Raw genomic sequence first — 19266 nt, 5'->3', positions numbered from 1 at the left:
TGGGAGGGGCTGCTAATTTTTGTAGTTTTTGTTGGCGTTTACAAGGCAATACTGGGCAAGGAGACAGATAAGCTGGTATGTATACTCCGCAGAAAAGGTTCAACAGACCGGGGATAACGCGGGCATAGTCGCAGGCTAAAGGAACAGAATATATCCCAACATGTATGCGACCAAGGACAGCAGAGAAGAACGACTCAACAAGCGGAGGCGGAGAAGTTGAAACTGCTCAAACAAAAGAAAGCTGGGAGGAATGATGATGATGATGTTGCTGCTGACCGCCCTGGGGAGGAGAATCTCAACGGGTCGATTTTTCTGCCGCTCCCTACCACGGCGCGATCGGGTTTAGCAACTGCCAGGGGCCTGGGCACACGCTAGTCTTTGGCTGAAGGCTGCCGATTGGCGGAACCATGGAATCCGGACACGTGATCTCTGCTGGATTTCTAGCGGCAACCGCACACACGATTTGCCTTCTAATAATATTTTGGAGCTTTTTGGAGCTGACATCAACCGACTGCCAGCTAGTAACTTTATGGAGCGAGAGGTTTTAAAATGAAGAAAGGGGAAGGGGGATAGATGCCACGGACCGGATGAGAATGAATAATTGCCCGAAGGAAGTAAAAACCAAATGTTTCGGCTGTTGGAAAGCCAAGAGTATCGCTAGTGAATATGGTATTACATGTGTGTTTTAACTGGCATTTTATCAAATCGAGAGTGGATAGAAGGAGTAAGGTGCGCGTGGCACAAAAAAAAAAAAAAAAAAAAAAACCAAAGGGTATTTGCATGATAATGTGTCTAATCACTCTCCTCATGGCCTTGAATGGCCAATGCCGTTCAACACTTACGACATCCCCCTTCTCCTTGGTCTCATCAAGCCACTCTTTCTTCACTTTTATGTTAACCTCCACAACATTCTCAAACGACCCGTTTCTCACCCACCCGTCTTGGCCTAGGCCTTCCAAAAGCAAAATGCCAGAACTCCACGACGATATTACATTTAAACCAGTTCCCTTCAAAACTCATAAAAAGTCTCTCTCGTCATCCGCATCGATGCGAGCAAAAGGGGACAGGAACTTGTTCCAATTGGGTAGACATGAGTGCATCCCAGCTGCTAAATCACCCTAAAGGAAGGCGCCCTTGAGAGTGACGATGTTACCGGTCCATGGCCGCCAGCTTTATCCATGAGGTGTTGGATGAGTGCCAGCGCTGGATAACGCAGCGCATTGAATGAGCCTTGTTGTCCTTGGCATTGAAAATCATGTCCCAGTATAACAGCGTCTGTCGTCTATACAGCTCGTCAGCGTGAGCTTTTTCGTCTGGCTCAAGAGACTCGTAATCGTCCAGCAGGTGGGTTTGGTGTAATCCTGCGGAGGCTCTGAGTCCCGGGTTTTCGAATAAGGGGGAGGGGGGGATGCCCTGCCGCCAGCAGCAGAGGGAGGATGGTCGTGTGTTGCCAATCAATTATATATGATACCTTGCACGATTAAGAGACGTAGAGATTTTGTCGGGTTAAGATCTATGATTTGTTTCCGTTTGTTATTCAAATTTGCAATTTGGCATGTAAAGCGGTTCTTGGGCTGCTCACCTGGGTGATTCATAGTGGGTTGATTCCAAGAATGCCCAGCGTTATCATCATGCTCCGATTAGAGGTAAGGTCAAAATGCCAGACACCTATCTAGCAAATCCACATATATCTCAGGTGAGACTTCGCCCTTGAGCATATCATCATGCGGAAAATGACTGACCCGAGGCTTTCCCGTACTTACTGGTCCATTCCCTCTCTTTCCAGCCGATGAAATAGAGATAATCGTGGTGAGTGCTCCCTATTCTGAGAAAAGTGGAAAACCCCATTGTCAGGGTATTATGGGTAAATATATCAAACTTCCGCAACTGGACATGGACATGGAAACAAATTGTTCACAGGGACCCCTATTTATATTAAATTGTGCAAGTTTTCTACGCTAGAGCATATAATCAACCGTGGGCCCGATGAAAATCGACGAGCGTCTCCATCCTTGTCTTCAGTTCCGGAAGCATAAAAATCTGCCTGCAAGTTCTGGGTAATGATGGTTTTGTCCTTGTAATAAATACTCACATACGAACCAAAGCGGAACAAAACAAAAGCTTGCGTTCAATATCCACATAGATGGTAACGAAGCGGATTTGTTTCCTTGCCAGCAAGAATGAACCAACGGTCTTTCAAGGGAATTCCGATGGCCTTCTCCGTGACAATATACTCCATCCCCATGTCATTTTTGCGTGTGGGAAGACCATGCAACCACTCGTGGAGACTGGTATGCCTTTTGAGCGTAGTAAGTCTAGTGTTGCGACTTCACTGTCAGTCGCGAGTTGTTTGGGAACGGCGATGGAGTATGGAATCTTGACGATGACTTCTACGACATCGTCCATGGTAAGGAGAAGTACTCTGTAAATCCCGCCTTCTGCAAGTTTCCTCACGTGGGCGACATTTTCGCGATTTGCACTCTGGACCGCAATAATGAGGACTAAAAGGTATGGCCCCTGGAGGAGTCTGTGCAAAGTGTCGCAGAGCCGGATCATATGAATGAAAAAAAGCCAGGTAGAAGAGGATAACTTTTAACGCGAGGTATCACTGGCTTTATTCTTGCCAACATGTCGAGTGCCCGGTGGTTGAATAACCCACCAAGGTCAAAATATATCTGGAACCAGCTCATGCACCACCCACTCCATCTATTAGATGCCGCCGCGCCCTTAGTAGGCAACTTGTCCAGATGGTCTCCACACGAGATTCACGTGACAGGAACTAAATTGTTAGCCAGCATTGACCGGTTGTTACGCTCTGATGACGAATATCGCGCATGTATCTCCGTTCAGTGATCATCCCATCTGGGGGAGGTTAGCTACGCTATATACAGGCTATCAAGACCACGTGCAGCAGGCGGAGCGTACCAACCGGGCAAGGCCGGCCATGAATCTACGCATACGTAGCGGAACCAGCCGCCGTATCGTGGAACCAATGGATGTAAGTAATAGTTACGGACCAGTGCACTGCATCCAGCCTGCTAGGCTCTCTCTGGCTGGAACAATTGGTGGGAATGATATATGTTAATTTGCGCCGAAATCCTCTCAGAATATATTTTCGATTATTATATACTGGATATAAGGAGCCGGGAAGGAATCAACTGAGAAGATAGCAACGTTAAGTTCAAGAGCAGATCAGCACTTGCTGAAACCACGGAGATTCAATTTTATGGCCATAAACTGCCACTTGCAAAATGGCTCTGTTTTCAAAGAAATGAGAGGGCAAGCTGTGTCCAATATGCAGGGTTGCCATTCCATAAATCTCTCCCGGCGTGAAACGATTCAACATGTTCTTCCAAGCCAAATGCCAATGCATGACGGTGTCCCATCAGAACAAGCTCTTGATGGTTAGAATACTTTTTTTTGGGGGGGGGGGCAACGGTTGAAGGCCTATCGTCAATGGTGGTAGCCTCTGCTTTCTCCATGTTTGAAAGCGGAGGATGAATCTCTCGTACCGCCTTCCACGACAAAATGAAGTGAGCATTCAATCCCTCACAATCACTGCACAGAAATGGGTGTACTTTAAATCGCAATGCTCCCAGTGCATTTTATTCAAATAGTCGTTGTCTCTCCACAAATCCTTGGATTTGCCTTGGAATTGTTACAAGATTCTTAATTTCTCTTATAAACATCCTCTTGCTTGATACCCAAAACCGCTCCATTTTCGGAAACACCGCTTGATATCAAAATAGACAATTTTTAGTCAAAAACTCATTTTTGCCGTTTAAAGTATCATATTGAGGTCTGCCGACTTTCGCAATTATTTTTCACCCACCATCTCTAAAGGGCCAGACCGTTTGGCCGAAGGCCACCGCGGATATGCTTTGATGTGGAGTCAGACAGGAACTACGACGGAACTGCCATCCGTACGGAGTAGACTGTCATTGCGGTATATGCATATCCCGGTTGGCGCTGAGCCTGACGGAAAGGTTATAGAAACTGCGGCCATCGAAGCTGTCTCGAAGATTCCGTGAGGTCACAGCGTGATTGTCGAAAGCTTGCTACATGGTGTGATTAGAGAAAGGGATAAATAGTTCGTTGTTAGGTTTTACAAGGGTGTTTTGTAGGGTTTACAATGTTTTGGAAAAGTGGGCCTAAATGCACGCTCTCATGTGTATGAAAGAGAGCATCCAGATTTTATATGGAATACTTGCTAGAAGTATCTCAGCTATTCGTATCATGACAGTCAAAGTGTATAATTATATAGGAGGTATTTTCAGTGTTTAATCAGAGACTGTTTTAACTTGAGAGGTAATATCAAGTGATTCAGAATTTTATGAGATGTTACACTGTGCTTGCACATGGTGCATGTTTGAAGATGAAATAAGCATCATTCCACAAAACTAGTTAAAGACAAATGGAATTTGATAACTATTAGTTAGTTACTTATTAATCGTTTGGTAATGTCAGATGCAGATGCAGAGATCAGAAGGTATGCAATTAGTTAGCATGTGAAAATTGATTAGAATCAGATGTAGCTGTGTACTATCTCACCATGAGCTTATTTTAGTTTCAGTCTAATTACGTATTTAAATTTTCATTATTCTTTGAGGTGCAGCAAGGACGCTTCCCCCTATTACTTATGAGGAAAGCGAGAAACTTTATCTCCAGATTTTAAACCCGACAAGGAGTGGTTATACGGAGTACACCGTAGTTATTCCTTTTCAACTGTTTCTCTTTCCAGCACCTGGACAGCACCTGGAGCTGAAATGGTGTATTTATTTTATTGTCTTTATCGTAATCCACCCCCTTTTAAACAAACCGTCTGACTAAACATCTTTCAGCTCAATCCTTCTCATCATCAAATTATTTAATATGCCAGCCACTCTTAGCGAGAAGGCTTCTAATCAAAAAGCCAGGTTTTTATTAGATATTCAAGTCTATGAATCAAATTAAATCTCAAGTATTAAAGTTACTTTTAAAGTGAACAATCTATCTATTACTATAGTGTTTGATAGATTATATAAATTAAAGATATAATCACATCCTTGACTCAATAATCAAGAATAAATTATTATAAAAAAAAGTTCTTAGTTCAAATAATCTCTAAATAAAAGAAAATAATTTTTTTTATTTACAATTATATAATAGTGATTGATCTGCTATTTGTAAAGTTTAAATTTAATATTTCTAATACTATAGAAATTAATTAAATAGTACTTTAAGCAAGAGATTAAATTTTTTATATAAATATACCATTTAATAAATAATAAATAAGGATTTAATATTTTTAAAAAAGCATTCAATTGATCAATTGATAAATAACTAATACTTTTAAAAAGTAGTGTTGAAAGTATACAAGACTATAGATATATAACTCTAATAAGATTAACTTCTTAATAAGAGTTATTTGAATGAATTTAAAAGTGATCAAATTTATGAGAGAAAATAAACCAACTTTTATAGAGTTAGAAAATAGAGAATAAGTAACTATAATTAAAACAATTAATATCATAAATTGAGCTTTATATATGAAATTATACTGAAAAACAAGTTTTATTAAGACTCAAAATATAAGCAGTAGATATCAAATAATTAAATAATTATTATTAATGATAAAAGTTAAATTAAGAGTAAGTTTAACTTCATATGATTATGAAAAGTATTTAATAGATATACTGAAACCTATTTAATAAATATATATAAATTATTAAGTATAAATAATTATATTAGTATATAATAAAAAATCATTAAAACATCAAATTAGAGATTAATTATATTAATAATTTTTGTTTGTTAGCATGAAGTATATGCAAGTAATAGATTTAATACTATTCATTTTAAATAAAATTTCTACTCAATTATATATTTCATTTCAATTTCTACTCTTTGAATCAATGTATAAATTTTATAAATTCTACTTCTTCTGAACTTTTAAATTTTTTGTAGTATAATTTAATTGAAATAAGAGAACAACACAACTAGATATTATATAAATACTTCTTCTGGTATTATCAATTAGCTTCTAATCAGCTAGTTAAAATACGTCTATTGATTATATATAGTGGTATTATACTAATATAAAAGAATAGAAGCTGAGAGCTATCAACACCAGACAGAAGCAACAGAGGGAAATATAGCTGAAGAAGAAATTCTAACCACTCATGAAAAATTAGCTAGTACTGCTGGAGCTCAGGAGTTCAATAGATTAAAGAAAAGATGAAGGATTTATATCCAAGGACTAGAAATTGAAGAACCCTCCTTACCTGTAGCAAATGTAATATTATTAGGCAGTGCCCACAGGCAGAAGAGCGACAAATTTTCGAATTAAGCAACAACACCAGGAATTATATATAGTAGGAAGGTGTTTGGTTCGGAAAGGGGGTGAATTCTGTGGTTCACCCGGTAACTAACTGACTTATTAATGCGATACTGACTGGCTGAAAATTCCTGGGGACTTTGGGGGAAAAGTGGCGATTGCCTTAATGTAGACTAGCGCCGTACTAATGGCCACCCTGATACAGGATACGGGGTAACTTTCGATGTCAGGGTTGCCTTCTACGACGCCTGGGACCTCGGCCGAGATCGAGCCAGGCAAAATCAAGGTCGGCTGTGAACCAGGTACCTCCCAGAGTGCTCTCCAGCGCCTGCCGAACATAACATGCCATTCGACTACTAAGCCGCATCTTGCCGTTAGGATCGCCAGGCTTCATATTTCCATCCTGGATCTCTCTTTTCATCCTTGACTTTTTCTTCTCTTCTACCCATCTGCGAACTCTTAACCATCCTTATCCTCTCCGTGTGAACTACAGCGCACGTAGCATACCTACCCCTCTTCTTCTCCCTCTTCTTCTTCTTCTTCTTCTTCTTCTTCTTCTTCTTCTTCTTCTTCTTCTACCTAATTAGCAACCATGCCTCCCAGAGTTATCGTCGTTGGCGGTGGATGTGAGTTTCTTCAGAGCTCCTTTCCATCGGGACCCCTCTATTTCTCCTGGATGAATACAGCTTTTACTGACGATAGTGGTGCTATAGTGTCGGGCCTCAGCGCAGCTCACACAGTCTATCTGAACGGTGGCAATGTGCTCGTTCTTGACAAGCAAAGTAAGCCCAATCTTTTAATCAACCTAATTCAACTCTCTTCTCCACCTTCTCACCTTCCCGCCAAAATGAAATTAATTGATTATTGAGCTAATCCTGCGCAGACTTCTTTGGCGGTAACTCCACCAAGGCCACCTCCGGCATCAATGGTGCTCTCACGCGGACACAAACCGATCTGGGCATTGCCGATAGCGTCAAGCAGTTCTATGAGGATACTCTCAAATCAGCCAGAGACAAGGCCCGCCCAGATCTAATCAAGGTCCTTACTTATAACTCTGCCTCAGCTATCCATTGGTTGCAGGAGATCTTCAACCTTGATCTTACTCTTGTTTCCCGGCTTGGGTGCGTATATGACCATTTTACATCTTAAATGCTCTTTGGTTTGATGATGTTGGAGAGAAGCAAAAATTCCAGAATATTGATAGCTGATTGATATAAAATAGAGGACATTCGTTTCCCCGAACGCATCGTGGTCATGATGCCAAATTCCCCGGTATGGCTATTACATATGCTCTGATGCAGCGTCTCGAAGAGCTTACGGAGAGTGAGCCACACCGCGTCCAGGTGCTTAAGAAGGCTAGAGTCACCGCAGTGAATAAGGAAGGAAACAACATCACTGGCGTCACTTATGAACACAATGGCGAGAGTCACATCGCTGATGGTGTCGTGATCTTGGCTACTGGCGGATACGCAGCTGATTTCACTGAAGATTCCCTCCTGAAGAAATGGAGACCAGACACCTTCAACTTGTCCAGCACTAACGGTGTCCATGCCACTGGTGACGGCCAAAAGATGCTCATGGCTATTGGCGCTAATGGCATCGATATGGACAAGGTCCAGGTCCACCCTACCGGTCTTGTTCATCCTAAGGAACCTGACTCCAAGTGGAAGTTCCTGGCTGCCGAAGGTATATCCAACCCCCTGAATGTTCCTATAGTTGCTTTTTGAGAGGACGACATTTTTACTAATAACGATGATTAGCTCTCCGTGGTGAGGGAGGTCTGCTCCTTAACTCTGATGGGCAGCGATTTGCCGATGAACTGGGTCACCGAGACTATGTTTCCGGTGAAATGTGGAAGCAAAAGGAGAAGGGCAAGTGGCCCATCCGCCTCATCCTTAACAGCAAAGCCTCTAATGTTCTCGACTTCCACACCCGTCACTATGCCGGCCGTGGCCTGATGAAGAAGATGACCGGCAAAGAGCTGGCTAAGGAAATCGGTTGTGGAGAAGCTGCGCTCAAAAAGACCTTCGACGACTACAACCAGATTGCCGACGGCAATCTGAAGGATCCATTTGGGAAGAAGTTCTTCCACAACGGCCCCGTAAAAATCGAAGATACCTTCTACGTCGCTCTGATGCAGCCAGTCCTCCATTTCACCATGGGTGGAATCGAGATCAATGACAAGGCCCAAGTCCTCAATTCAGAGAAGAAGCCGTTTGAGGGCCTGTTCGCCTGCGGTGAGCTTGCTGGTGGTGTTCATGGAGCCAACCGACTTGGTGGATCCTCCCTGCTGGGCTGTGTCGTCTACGGCCGTGTTGCCGGTGACTCTGCAAGCCAATATCTTTTCCAGCAGGTTCTCTCCAATCCTTCCGCGGCAGCTTCGTCCCGTCTGAACCAGATTTCCCTCCACATCGACCCATCCCAGCCAGGCAAGGTTTCCGTTGAATGGACCGCTCCGTCCGGCGGAAACAGTGGTGCGAAATCCATCCAAGCTGCTCCCGTTCCTACTGCTGCAGCAGCAAAGTCTGCAGCACCTGCCAAGGCCACAGATAATGCCGCAGACGTCGCAAAATTCAAGGTCCCAGACAAGGAGTTTACCATGGAAGAGGTCGCGAAGCACAACAAGAAGAATGACCTGTGGATCGTCGTCAAGGGCGTCGTGATGGATGTCACCAACTGGCTTGAAGAGCACCCTGGTGGAGCCCAGGCTCTCTTCAGCCATATGGGCAAAGATGCGTCGGAAGGTAAGCAACCCAGTCCGCTTTTTGTCTCCATTAGAATCTCTTTCCGTACATGTCGGCTGTAGCAAAGCCTTTTCGAATCAACTGCTAACAAATAACCTCTAATTTAGAATTCGAAATGCTCCACGACGATGAAGTCATCCCCAAATATGCTGCGGATATCGTCATCGGACGCGTCAAGGGCCAGACACCCAGCCTGGAATACTAAATAAATCCATTAGCTGAAACCCCATCGACACTCCGTCTTCCAACCTCTTCTATCCCATTGCGCCCTTTATAACGATCATGACGTTTTCCACCTTGTTGGGTTCCTGATTACAGACAGCATTCGTAAGAACTGCCCCCTTTGTACATTTATTAGCATAAACATCCCCACTATCATTTTCCTTCCAAGTAGGAGAGAAAGAAACTGCATGGAGCTCGACGGCGGCAGGTTTCTTCCTTACCACCTAACACTTTTCCATGTATCCTGTTTTTTGCTCGTTTTGCTGTGTTTGACAAATACTTAATAAGTGCGATTTTTTGACATCTCTAACCATCTCCGTTCTTGTATGCAGGAGTGTGGTTTTTTTTTTTGAGTACATATATTTTTTAAGATATTTCTGCTATGCTTCGTGCGTGTTTTTGGAATGAATGAAATACAGTCTTTTCTTCTTTTACTCTTAAAACATCTTGAGAGAATGGAAGTGACCTTGCATCTGTTGTACCCTCTGCCATTTTGCCTTATATGTTTCGTAGATGCCAAGACTAGCAATCGCTGCTATTCCATCCATCGAGTATTAATATTTGATTGTCAATGCGCGCAATCCATACCCGTACGCAGATACAAAATGATGCTTATGCCCAGCACTTCAGATATCTGACAGTGTCCCCGCACCTCCCAGTGATGTTCTGTGAAAGACATTAGATATTTCAATATCAGTGTTTGCACCAGCTATTAATGCAGCAGGGAAAGGACAGCGTTATTCGGTGTGTAAAGTTACTGCTTTTGAGATTCATCAATACTACATCTTCTATGCAGCGATGTCCTGGAGCCATTCCCAAGGCATCATTCGATTGATGCCCCTTCCCATTTCCGTATCATCCTCAGGGAATAAAATTCTCCTCCTTTTTGTCCTCTCGAGGCGGGGAGACACCGACGCCTCCTCCATTCCCAGAGTTGTATCAGGGAACGGCCGATATTCTGACTACATCTTTCTAGCTCCGTGAGATAGCAAATGTGCCCGTTCCCCGGGTGTCCGCATGGTCGTCGGATTCTGCGAACCCGGTTGGAGCAGAGTATATTATCGAGGGAAAGGCTCCCGGTATCAGGTTAGGGAGCTTATGGAACCAGTGGCCTAGAGAATCAGAACTACCCTGTGAAACTTGATTTGGAACACGTTCTTTTGACTAACAAATTCTAGAAGCATGGCTGTCTTTATTTTCAAAGACGATCTCCCACAACTCTTGCAGAGGAGACGACAACCTCCTGGCTGATTCTTGTAGGGACTCAGCTAGATCTTAATTGCCTTGCAACTGAGCCTCTCACAAGAGCTGAACGTTGGAGTAATGACAGAAAGAACATGTATTTGGACAGAGGGCCGTATAAGCGGAAGCCGTTGTGTGTGGGATACTACTATTGAGCGGTCCACTAATTGCGTGTTTATTCCGCGCAGGGCGAAGCTCCGAGGAATATGCAAGAGCTATGGGGAAGAATGAAGTAGCTCGGATCAAAGCAAACGCTCGTCCTCGCATAAACGCCTATGTGACTCTCAAAGACCCCGTGCTGCCAAAACAAGCTCTCTCGCTTCTATCAAAATATCTGGACGCCACGCCTTATCTTGGATCTAACGACCCTGCAGCCGGCACAAGTGTCCTTTGGCATCCAGATTTACATCTGGACAATGTCTTCGTCGACCCAGTGATGTGCAAAATTGCTGTTGTGGTTTACTGACAGAGCGTAAGTGCAGTGTCACTATTCTATCAATCTTGTGTACCTTGGGATGTTCGCATGATGGCCGGCCCCGTCCGAGAAGCGTGGGTCGTCCCATCATGCCCACCAATTTTGACACTTAAGTGAGGACAAGCAAAGGCGCAACGATCAAGACCTGAGAATGAAACTATTCACAAGTACCATGAAGCTAAGGTCTTCAAAGGCTTTCCGCTGGGAAGTCCTAAAACAGCAGAGAGATGTCCTGCTGAAACGCAATCCGAACCTGGCTTGTGACGGGTGTTTGAGAAAATCGAGACTTCTTCCTGCGTCAGAGCCTTATGTCTATTGCAGCGCTATGGGTTTATGCTATGACCTGATAAGACGACAGAGTGTTCGCTCTTTTTACAAAAGAGGAATTCGATCTTCATGCGGAGGAAGGCAAAAAACATCACCGGAGTCGGACAAATGCTGAAATTATCTCGCGATCAAGGGATGCAACCGGTGGACGGGATGGTGGACCCGGAGGAGTACGAGATAGCTAGGATCAACTGTCGAATGTTCAAAGATATATTCATTGGCGTCACGAAGATGAAGAAGAAACGAAGCTGTTCTCTAAACTCTGGCTGTATCAGAGTCACAGACCATAGCGACCCCAGCGGTTAATTTCAAAGGTGCTTCCAACCCGAACATATGTGACCATTCAGAGAGTGAAAACAACATTACCTGTCCAATAAGCCGTTCTCTTGATAGATTATCACACCTTTTGGAATGCAAGCGCATTATCCGACTGGTGAGATTGGCATATCCTATTAGGTCACTGGAGTCCCGGAGTCTTAGAAAACCAGACGGGGAGGACGGGAAGAGCAATTAGGAAATGGGGTGAAGTCTGCGTTTCGTCTAGTTAACTCTTTATCGCTCCTCTCGGCCCGAAACCCTTGCTGTTGTCAGGATTGAGATGATTAGTGGACCGTAGCGCAGAAACCACCCGCTCTTCAAAGCGTTGCCTTATAATGTCACTAACCGTACCATATGGATTCGATCAACAGCATTATAAGTGAGCCACCACGTCACTCATGAACATGCATCGATTTCTTCTTCCAACCCCGATGGCCCGGCGTGTTTCACTACAAATCTCTTTTCTAATCCTCCTACGCTGCGCCTTCTGACCGGGCCGCGACAAACATGTGGCCTATTAAACATATATTATTTGCATCTTGGACGGCATTCAGCTTTGCATCAAATTACTTATCACCTCTCTCAACCTTTGAGAGCCGGGAAGCCACGATCGAAAGAGGTTCACAATGCGCTCTTTTCAGGACGGTCTTCCTGTCAAGAGATTGTCTCCTCGTTCTTGGCTAGAATAGAGGAATACAACCCGCAAATCGACGCAGCTATTGGTCTAAATTCACATGCATTAGAGTATGCGGATAAAATGGACAAGGTGATACGGACAAAGAATATTACCACTGGGCTTCTTTTTTATTTACCCATCCTTCTCAAAGATAATTACGATACAATCGACATGAAAACCACTAGGGCTAGCATGTCGCTCAAGGATTTTCAACCCAAAGCAGATGCCCCACCCGTTAAGGTGCTCCGCGATGCGGAAACGATTATTTTGGGGAAAGCAAATCTTCATGAACTGGCTCTTGAGGGCATCTCTGTTTCTTCTTATGCGGGCCAAACTCTGAATCCTCACGACCTGACACGCACGCCTGGCGGGAGCTCCGGTGGAACCGGTGCGGCTATTGCAGCTTCCTTCGCCGTATTCGGAACAGGGACTGATACGGTTTACCAACTCGTTGAGGAGTCCCGTGAGTGCAAATAGTTTGTTCAGCATCCGTCCCACTCGGTGGCCTTATTTCTCGGCATGAAGTCATTCCCGTGTCGGATACGCAAGATAAAAACTAGGCCCGATTGGCAGATCATTGGAAGATGGGGCTACTGCTCTCACGGTCATGGCGAATATCGGATATGATCCCAGAGACAACACGACGGCCCTTGTCCCGAAATCTGTGGTGGGTGCGGATTACCCAGAGCATTACGTGGAGGACGATTGAAAGGGGTTCGACTGGGTTTAGTCGAGGGCTTTTTCAACCGCACCGTAGACCCTGAGACAACTCCAGTGAACAACGCGATGGATGCTATGGTATCAAAACTGCGGGCTTCGGGAGCTACTGTTGTTTCTATCAGCGAACAGATCTACAACTCAAGCACGATTTCGGGAAACTTAGATGTCCAGAAGTTCAAGTTCCGCGAACTTATGGATTTGTACCTGCAAGGTGAATCGCTTGGAGGCTCCCACCCTTCAAGCCTGTCGGAGCTGTACAGCAGCGGAAATTATCTTGTTATTCCTAGTCAACATTCTTATGTGAATATCGCCTTCGTCTCATAAACAAGGAACTCAACGTTCGCATTAAAGCAATACGGAATCCAAAACATCAAACTTGCCACTACGAGCTACTTTTAAAACTCACTCATTGGGTGCATTTATATACCCAGAGCAGCAAAAACCTCGTTGTGAAAATCGGCTCCCCCAGTCCGGTGGCATGGATGGCATTCTAGGCGCCCTTACAGGATTACCAGTCGTCACGATTCCCGCGGGATTTTCAACATCTAGCAAAGATGCACCAAATGGCGTACCTATCGGAATGGAGATCCTGGGATTGCTGTGGACAGACCTGAAGCTGCTGAATATTGCGAGACGGATTGAGCAGTTGGGAAAAGTCAGACCGATGCCAAAGTTCGTTTCCCTGCCTGGACGGCCTAAAAAGTGTGGTGTCGTACCTACTATTATCCCAAATTTAGAAGATATTCCTGAAGAGTATGCGATTGGCAAGTTGGGCAATGAGTAATCCAGTTTTACACTGGGGTGATATAGTGTTGCGTATTATCCTATGTCAAATCTCAGTAAGAAACCGTCAATGGTTGTTTCGTTGGAGAATATAGAGCCCGGATCATTGAGTTCACTAATATTTTTACATGTACTAGTATCTACATTTTCCTTTCCAGGAGAATTTAGTTATCTAGTTTTTAGGTTCTTAGAACAACCTTGAAAGCCATTTCGTAATTGATCTTACTCATTTGACCAGCCGCGCACTGCAAACATCGTTTACTGAGGCATCGTCTCCGGGGTCGGCTTCCACAGTACGTTGAAGGAGGGGTACGCAATGTCAACGCTATTAATATATATCTTCTCGCGAAGCTAAGGAATTGATTTATCATTGTCGAGTTGGGGGATTGATGAACACACCTAGGAGCAGTATATTAACAGCTAATTACTGCCTTACAGGATCACCCAGGAAGAATTTATATGGAATGCATCAGTTTCTTTTCCAGAATGCCCGTAGTTTGGCGTAGCTACTTCTGGCAAATATATGTTGTGTAACTGGTCAACACAGCAACGGCTGTTGCACAATGCATTCAACGCCTCTCAATCCCCCCAATCCCCTCAATCAACAATCTCCCAGCTCTCTCGGCTTTCATTCTCCCTGCAGCCATCTACCATCTTTTTAACTCCACTCCTTGTTACTTCTATTCCTTCGTTATCCAACCTAATCCTTCGCTATTTTCCAATCTGATCACTATGGAGGCACCGGATTCGCATGTCATCTCTCTCCTCACACTCCCGGTCAGGGAGAACGTATCCGAGCCCCGCAATGCTGTAGCAGAATGGATAAACAAACTCCGCACATCATTGGCGCAGGGTGATGCATCCGATTTACAAAAACTCTTCCACAAAGATGCGTGGCTGCGAGATATGGTGGTTATATCTTGGGACCTTCGGACTATTCATGGTGCAGACAGGATAGCCGCTTACTTCCAGGATAACTTGGAGAGAGTACGGTTTCGAGAGTTTCATGCCAGGGACTCTAGTCAGTTCCAGCCGGCGTTTAAGACTGCTGCTCCAGGATTACAATGGATTGAGACCATGTTTGAGTTTGAAACGGAGATCGCGAAGGGATCTGGGGTTCTTCGACTTGTCCTGGATACCGATGATGTTTGGAAAGCCTACCTGCTCAGCTTCACTTTGATGGCTTTGAAAGGGCATGAAGAGAAGTCTGGCTTCAGTCGCCCCAAGGGAGGAAGCAATTCTCTGCTCGAAAACACACATAGAGAGAATTGGGCGCAGAGACGAATCAGAGAGAAGAGCTTCAAGGAATGTGAGCCTACAGTTCTTGTTATAGGAGCGGGTATGTACCAAGTTATAGTCTCCATTTGCGGCGTGAGATGATGGCTGTGTTGACAAAATGATTCTGCAGGGCAATCGGGCCTCATGGTCGGTGCTAGACTGGGTCAATTGGGAATCCCGACCTTGATAATCGAGCGCAATGCTAGAATTGGCGATAACTGGCGCAAGCGATACAGGGTAAGTAGAGATAACAAGCCGGAGAAGTGACAGGCCTATCATACTGAAACATGGTGAACTACAGACTCTGGTAACTCATGACCCGGTCCAGTATTGCCATATGCCCTATCTGCCATTCCCGTCCACTTGGCCCACGTTTACCCCCAAGGACAAGTTGGCTGATTGGCTTGAAGCGTATGCCAGCTTAATGGAACTCAATGTGTGGACCAGCACGGACGCCGCGAGCAGCAGCTTTGACGAAAATTCAAAAATATGGACTGTAGCAGTCCGTTCGGAAGACGGTTCTATTCGCACCCTTCACCCACGCCACATCATCCTAGCCACAGGCCATTCTGGAGAACCTCAGATCCCCAGCATCCCTGGCCAGGAAAATTTCAAGGGTGCGGTGTATCATTCTACACAGCACAAAGACGCTTCCGGGTACGAGGATATCAAAAACAAAAATGTCATCGTCGTCGGTACCGGTAATAGCGCCCATGACATTGCGCAAAACTTCTGTGAGGCCGGCGCAGACGTAACCATGCTCCAGCGCGGTGGGACCTTTGTGATCTCCCAGAAGAAGGGGACGGCTGCGTTATTGGCAGGCATGTACGACGAGTCCGGTCCGCCCAGTGATGACGCGGATACCTACGTTCAGAGCATGCCTATCCCAGTGCAATTTGTCTTCTCCTCCTTGACAACAAAGATGATCCGTCAGAGCCTCGATAAAGATATGCTTGATAACTTATCGCGAGTGAGGTTTAAGCTCGATGCTTGCAGTGACGGGGCGGGCATTTTCAGAAAGTATCTTACTCGTGGAGGCGGGTATTATATTGATATCGGATGTAGCCAACTGATTATCGATGGTAAGGTGAAGGTTCAGCAGAGTGAGGGGGGTATTGAACGGTTTGAACCCCATGGTTTGGTGCTCGCGGACGGGAATGGGACGAAGCTTGCTGCTGACATTGTGGTGCTGGCGACGGGGTATGACAATATGAAGAGTACTGCAAGGAAGATTATGGGTGATAAGGTTGCTGAGAAGCTTTTGCCGGCATGGAATTTGGATGAGGAGGGGGAGCTTAACGCTGTAAGATGCATTGGGATTTTATTATTTTCTCTCATTCATCCCCTGATTCCTTGATGCTTTCATAGGACTGCTCACTGATACGTTATGGTTCTCGATAGATATGGCGATACAGTGGCCACCCTAACTTCTGGTACATGGGCGGCAATTTGGCTCTGGGTCGTTTATACTCACGCCTGCTGGCACTGCAGATTAAGGGAATGGAGGAAGGGCTATATGTTCCTCCTCGCGGGAAGGAGTAATTAGTGTTCTGATGCATAGGATGGTGAAATGCATGGATGAAGGCTGCTTTTATTGCTGGGCATCCGAATATGGGATTAGTTCTGGGGGCGAGATATGGCTTTTCTTCCGCGTAGCTATTAGGTAAATGTGTCCACCTGTCAATTCGACTGGAATCGGATGGGTATTCTGTTTGTCCTTTGATATATGGCTTAGGTACTGAGATGCGCATGAGGTTATGGGGGAGAATGGCAGGCGGCTGGAGCGCTGATAGGTTAAAATAAAGAGATTTTCAACGTATGCGTAGCATAGTATGGGTGTCCGTTTCTTATAATCTGTAATGCGATATGTCTGGTGAGAAATGTGCGGCCAGAATTGCTGGATAGAGATTCGCTCTGCACGACAAGGGACAGCAATATTTCTACGCCTTGCAACTAAGGGTACACGTGGGTCCTGGAAAGGGGATTTGCGCTGGGATATTCCTGAAAACCCCTCCATACTCTATGAAGAAATACCACTGTACCCCACGTATATAAATAGCTCGAGGGCATCGTCGTAAATCGTATATATTCAAGATGTCCAAACCCCTATATCCGCAATAAAAACATCGCTTCCGCAAGTAAAATACACATATAGAAAATACCTTCCGCAGCAAATCAACATAAAGTAGGTATATATCCAACCCTCCCCTATCCGTTACAATCTCGCACTCAAATGCCCCAGAACCAGCCCCAGCCTCTTCACCGCGGGCCCATCGTCCATAATCTCTCCCTTTTCCCCCATCTCCTTCCTCACCGCCTCCACATATGGCTTTAGAAATCCCCACACCGTATCCTGGTACGTCTGGTCAACTTCCAACCACTCTGCTACACTGGGAAGTTGCGTCCAGTCACAATCTTGTTGTTGTATAGCTGAAAGTATGGAAGCGATATCTGGGATTAGACTGAGTTGGCTGGGGAGGAAGGTGGGGATTGATGTTGTGGCTGCGGATGTGAAGGGTGGTTTGGATAGAGGAGTGGGGCTTATGGTGGAGGAGGAATGGGGGAGCATGGACGTGTCGAGCTCGAAGAGTTCGGATTGTGGAGATTCTGGAGGTGTGAAGGCGGTTGATTGGAAAGAGGGTGAGGATAGGAGGGAAACGACTGCTTGGCCATCGGTGGGTTTGGGGGTGTAGATGTGGTTATTGTTGTGATTGTGTGCGGTGTTTGGAGTGTAGGGGTTGTGCCAGGCGGAGTCGAAGTTGCCAGGTTGGTCAGGGGTGATGGAGGAGGTGGTGCGAATGAGGTCTGTTTCTTCTTGTGATTTCCTTTTCCCTTTCCCTTTCGCGCTAGATAGATCGTAGGCGTTTAGGAGGAGTGTGTCATTGTTCGCGGCGTTCTTCTGCGTAGAGTCCTGGAATTGTTCCCAGGCTTTATTATCTTCATTGTGCACGTGTGACGTTGATGACGGCGTAGAACGAAATGATTCAGAAGGGAACATTCGATCTCCGCCAGCTCGAATTGACGGCTGCATTAGGCTTAATCCATGAGACTGGAGGATATTCCCCGAAGTTGAGGAGCTGGCTTGTAGTGGAGCGTGAGGAGAGGACGATAAGCTGCCTTTTCCGGAGAAGGTTAGGCCAGCGGCAAGGGTCGAGGCTATATCGTCTGCGACAGAGCGGGACGAGGGACCTGAGAAGGTATTATATAGCAATCCTGATGCGGAATCTTGGATTCTGCTGGCCATTGAAGGGATTTGCGAGGACGAATCGGCTGAGGGATTAGAGGAGGAACCAGAGGATGAATGCGGTGGCTTTTCTTCTTGTTGAGAATCCCGCTGCGGCGGTCTCTGAGGGCCCGCCGGAGGGATTGGGGGAGTATTATTATGCATTGTTATTCTTTTCTTTTATGTTATTTTCTCCCACTGGGGAGTGCTTTTTCATTGATGAGATATTGTCTCATTCATCCTGCAGGATTGATGTTAGTTAGTTTGCCGATTTTCGCTGGTTTGTGGTTTGTATGATGGGAACGTATTTTGAAGCTGAACTGAAGAAACGTACGTATGGAGAATGTAATGCTGTAAAGGATATCCCCTACCGTAAAATAAGCGTATATTATCCAAAATAGGCTGTGTGTCTGTATAGAATTTGCCATCGCACATATGAGTAGCGAGATAAGAGGTTGATACCAGGAGCCGACTTTAAGTTGGTTCCATCTATTTAAGTTAGCTACATGTGAATGCTGGGCGCCACAGATTGTAGAACTAATTAACTGAACTATCCTAGTTAGTTAGTTACCTAACCAGTAAATGAAGGAATATCATAATACATACGTAGTCAATGACCTAGATATCTCTTCGCTTAAGTATATTTTATGGAAGAGAAACGCCATTAAAAAAACCAAAAACCAAAAACATTAAAAATAGGATCCATGTACTCCAGATATTTGCATGGCGTTTCGGAAGGTATTTCCAGGTACTTTTCTCCAGTAACACGGCCGCGAGATACTCGCGAGATACCTGTTGGTACAACAAACGCCCTGTGCCCGCTTTCTGTCCTCTTTCTGCCCTGTTGAGCCTCATCCAACATCTTCTTCAATTTCAACTTCACCTTTTCTTTTCCTCCCTCTCTACAAGTAACTTATCTCCATCCTTCTCCATCCTGGTTCC

At 45.0% G+C, this 19266-nt stretch overlaps 9 protein-coding genes across 9 annotated transcripts; 6 read left to right on the top strand and 3 right to left on the bottom strand.

The window, feature by feature from the left end:
- Window positions 1-1149: 1149 nt before the first annotated feature.
- Window positions 1150-1595, bottom strand: PAAG_11943 (hypothetical protein; the record flags this gene model as incomplete). The annotated part of the gene is made up of 2 exons (XM_002793277.2): window positions 1150-1413; window positions 1479-1595. 2 exons carry the CDS (start codon window positions 1593-1595, stop codon window positions 1150-1152), a joined length of 381 nt encoding a protein of 126 aa, XP_002793323.2.
- A 601-nt stretch (window positions 1596-2196) lies between these two features.
- Window positions 2197-2556, bottom strand: PAAG_11942 (hypothetical protein; the record flags this gene model as incomplete). Its single annotated transcript, XM_015847504.1, has 1 exon — window positions 2197-2556. One exon carries the CDS (start codon window positions 2554-2556, stop codon window positions 2197-2199), a length of 360 nt encoding a protein of 119 aa, XP_015702894.1.
- A 4352-nt stretch (window positions 2557-6908) lies between these two features.
- PAAG_04851 (osmotic growth protein) lies at window positions 6909-9265 on the top strand (the record flags this gene model as incomplete). Its single annotated transcript, XM_002793276.2, has 6 exons — window positions 6909-6942; window positions 7030-7098; window positions 7200-7437; window positions 7539-8002; window positions 8077-9060; window positions 9168-9265. 6 exons carry the CDS (start codon window positions 6909-6911, stop codon window positions 9263-9265), a joined length of 1887 nt encoding a protein of 628 aa, XP_002793322.1.
- An 815-nt stretch (window positions 9266-10080) lies between these two features.
- Window positions 10081-10990, top strand: PAAG_11941 (hypothetical protein; the record flags this gene model as incomplete). Its single annotated transcript, XM_015847503.1, has 4 exons — window positions 10081-10218; window positions 10259-10368; window positions 10487-10596; window positions 10713-10990. 4 exons carry the CDS (start codon window positions 10081-10083, stop codon window positions 10988-10990), a joined length of 636 nt encoding a protein of 211 aa, XP_015702893.1.
- A 181-nt stretch (window positions 10991-11171) lies between these two features.
- PAAG_11940 (hypothetical protein) lies at window positions 11172-11511 on the top strand (the record flags this gene model as incomplete). Its single annotated transcript, XM_015847502.1, has 2 exons — window positions 11172-11296; window positions 11358-11511. The coding sequence occupies 2 exons, from the start codon at window positions 11172-11174 to the stop codon at window positions 11509-11511; spliced, it is 279 nt and encodes a 92-aa protein (XP_015702892.1).
- A 468-nt stretch (window positions 11512-11979) lies between these two features.
- On the top strand, window positions 11980-13029 carry PAAG_11939 (hypothetical protein; the record flags this gene model as incomplete). The annotated part of the gene is made up of 3 exons (XM_015847501.1): window positions 11980-12023; window positions 12329-12783; window positions 12881-13029. The coding sequence occupies 3 exons, from the start codon at window positions 11980-11982 to the stop codon at window positions 13027-13029; spliced, it is 648 nt and encodes a 215-aa protein (XP_015702891.1).
- Window positions 13030-13106: 77 nt separating this feature from the next.
- PAAG_11938 (hypothetical protein) lies at window positions 13107-13824 on the top strand (the record flags this gene model as incomplete). The annotated part of the gene is made up of 2 exons (XM_015847500.1): window positions 13107-13294; window positions 13392-13824. The coding sequence occupies 2 exons, from the start codon at window positions 13107-13109 to the stop codon at window positions 13822-13824; spliced, it is 621 nt and encodes a 206-aa protein (XP_015702890.1).
- Window positions 13825-14555: 731 nt separating this feature from the next.
- On the top strand, window positions 14556-16643 carry PAAG_04849 (hypothetical protein; the record flags this gene model as incomplete). Its single annotated transcript, XM_002793274.1, has 4 exons — window positions 14556-15162; window positions 15232-15338; window positions 15403-16404; window positions 16503-16643. 4 exons carry the CDS (start codon window positions 14556-14558, stop codon window positions 16641-16643), a joined length of 1857 nt encoding a protein of 618 aa, XP_002793320.1.
- Window positions 16644-17316: 673 nt separating this feature from the next.
- On the bottom strand, window positions 17317-18489 carry PAAG_04848 (hypothetical protein; the record flags this gene model as incomplete). Its single annotated transcript, XM_002793273.1, has 1 exon — window positions 17317-18489. One exon carries the CDS (start codon window positions 18487-18489, stop codon window positions 17317-17319), a length of 1173 nt encoding a protein of 390 aa, XP_002793319.1.
- Between the last annotated feature and the right edge of the window lie 777 nt (window positions 18490-19266).

The sequence above is a fragment of the Paracoccidioides lutzii genome (assembly GCF_000150705.2).
Source record: "Paracoccidioides lutzii Pb01 unplaced genomic scaffold supercont2.12, whole genome shotgun sequence".
Lineage (NCBI taxonomy): Eukaryota > Fungi > Ascomycota > Eurotiomycetes > Onygenales > Ajellomycetaceae > Paracoccidioides > Paracoccidioides lutzii.
The sequence above is the reverse complement of the archived record's forward strand: the minus strand, read 5'-3'. Positions and strand labels throughout refer to the sequence as shown.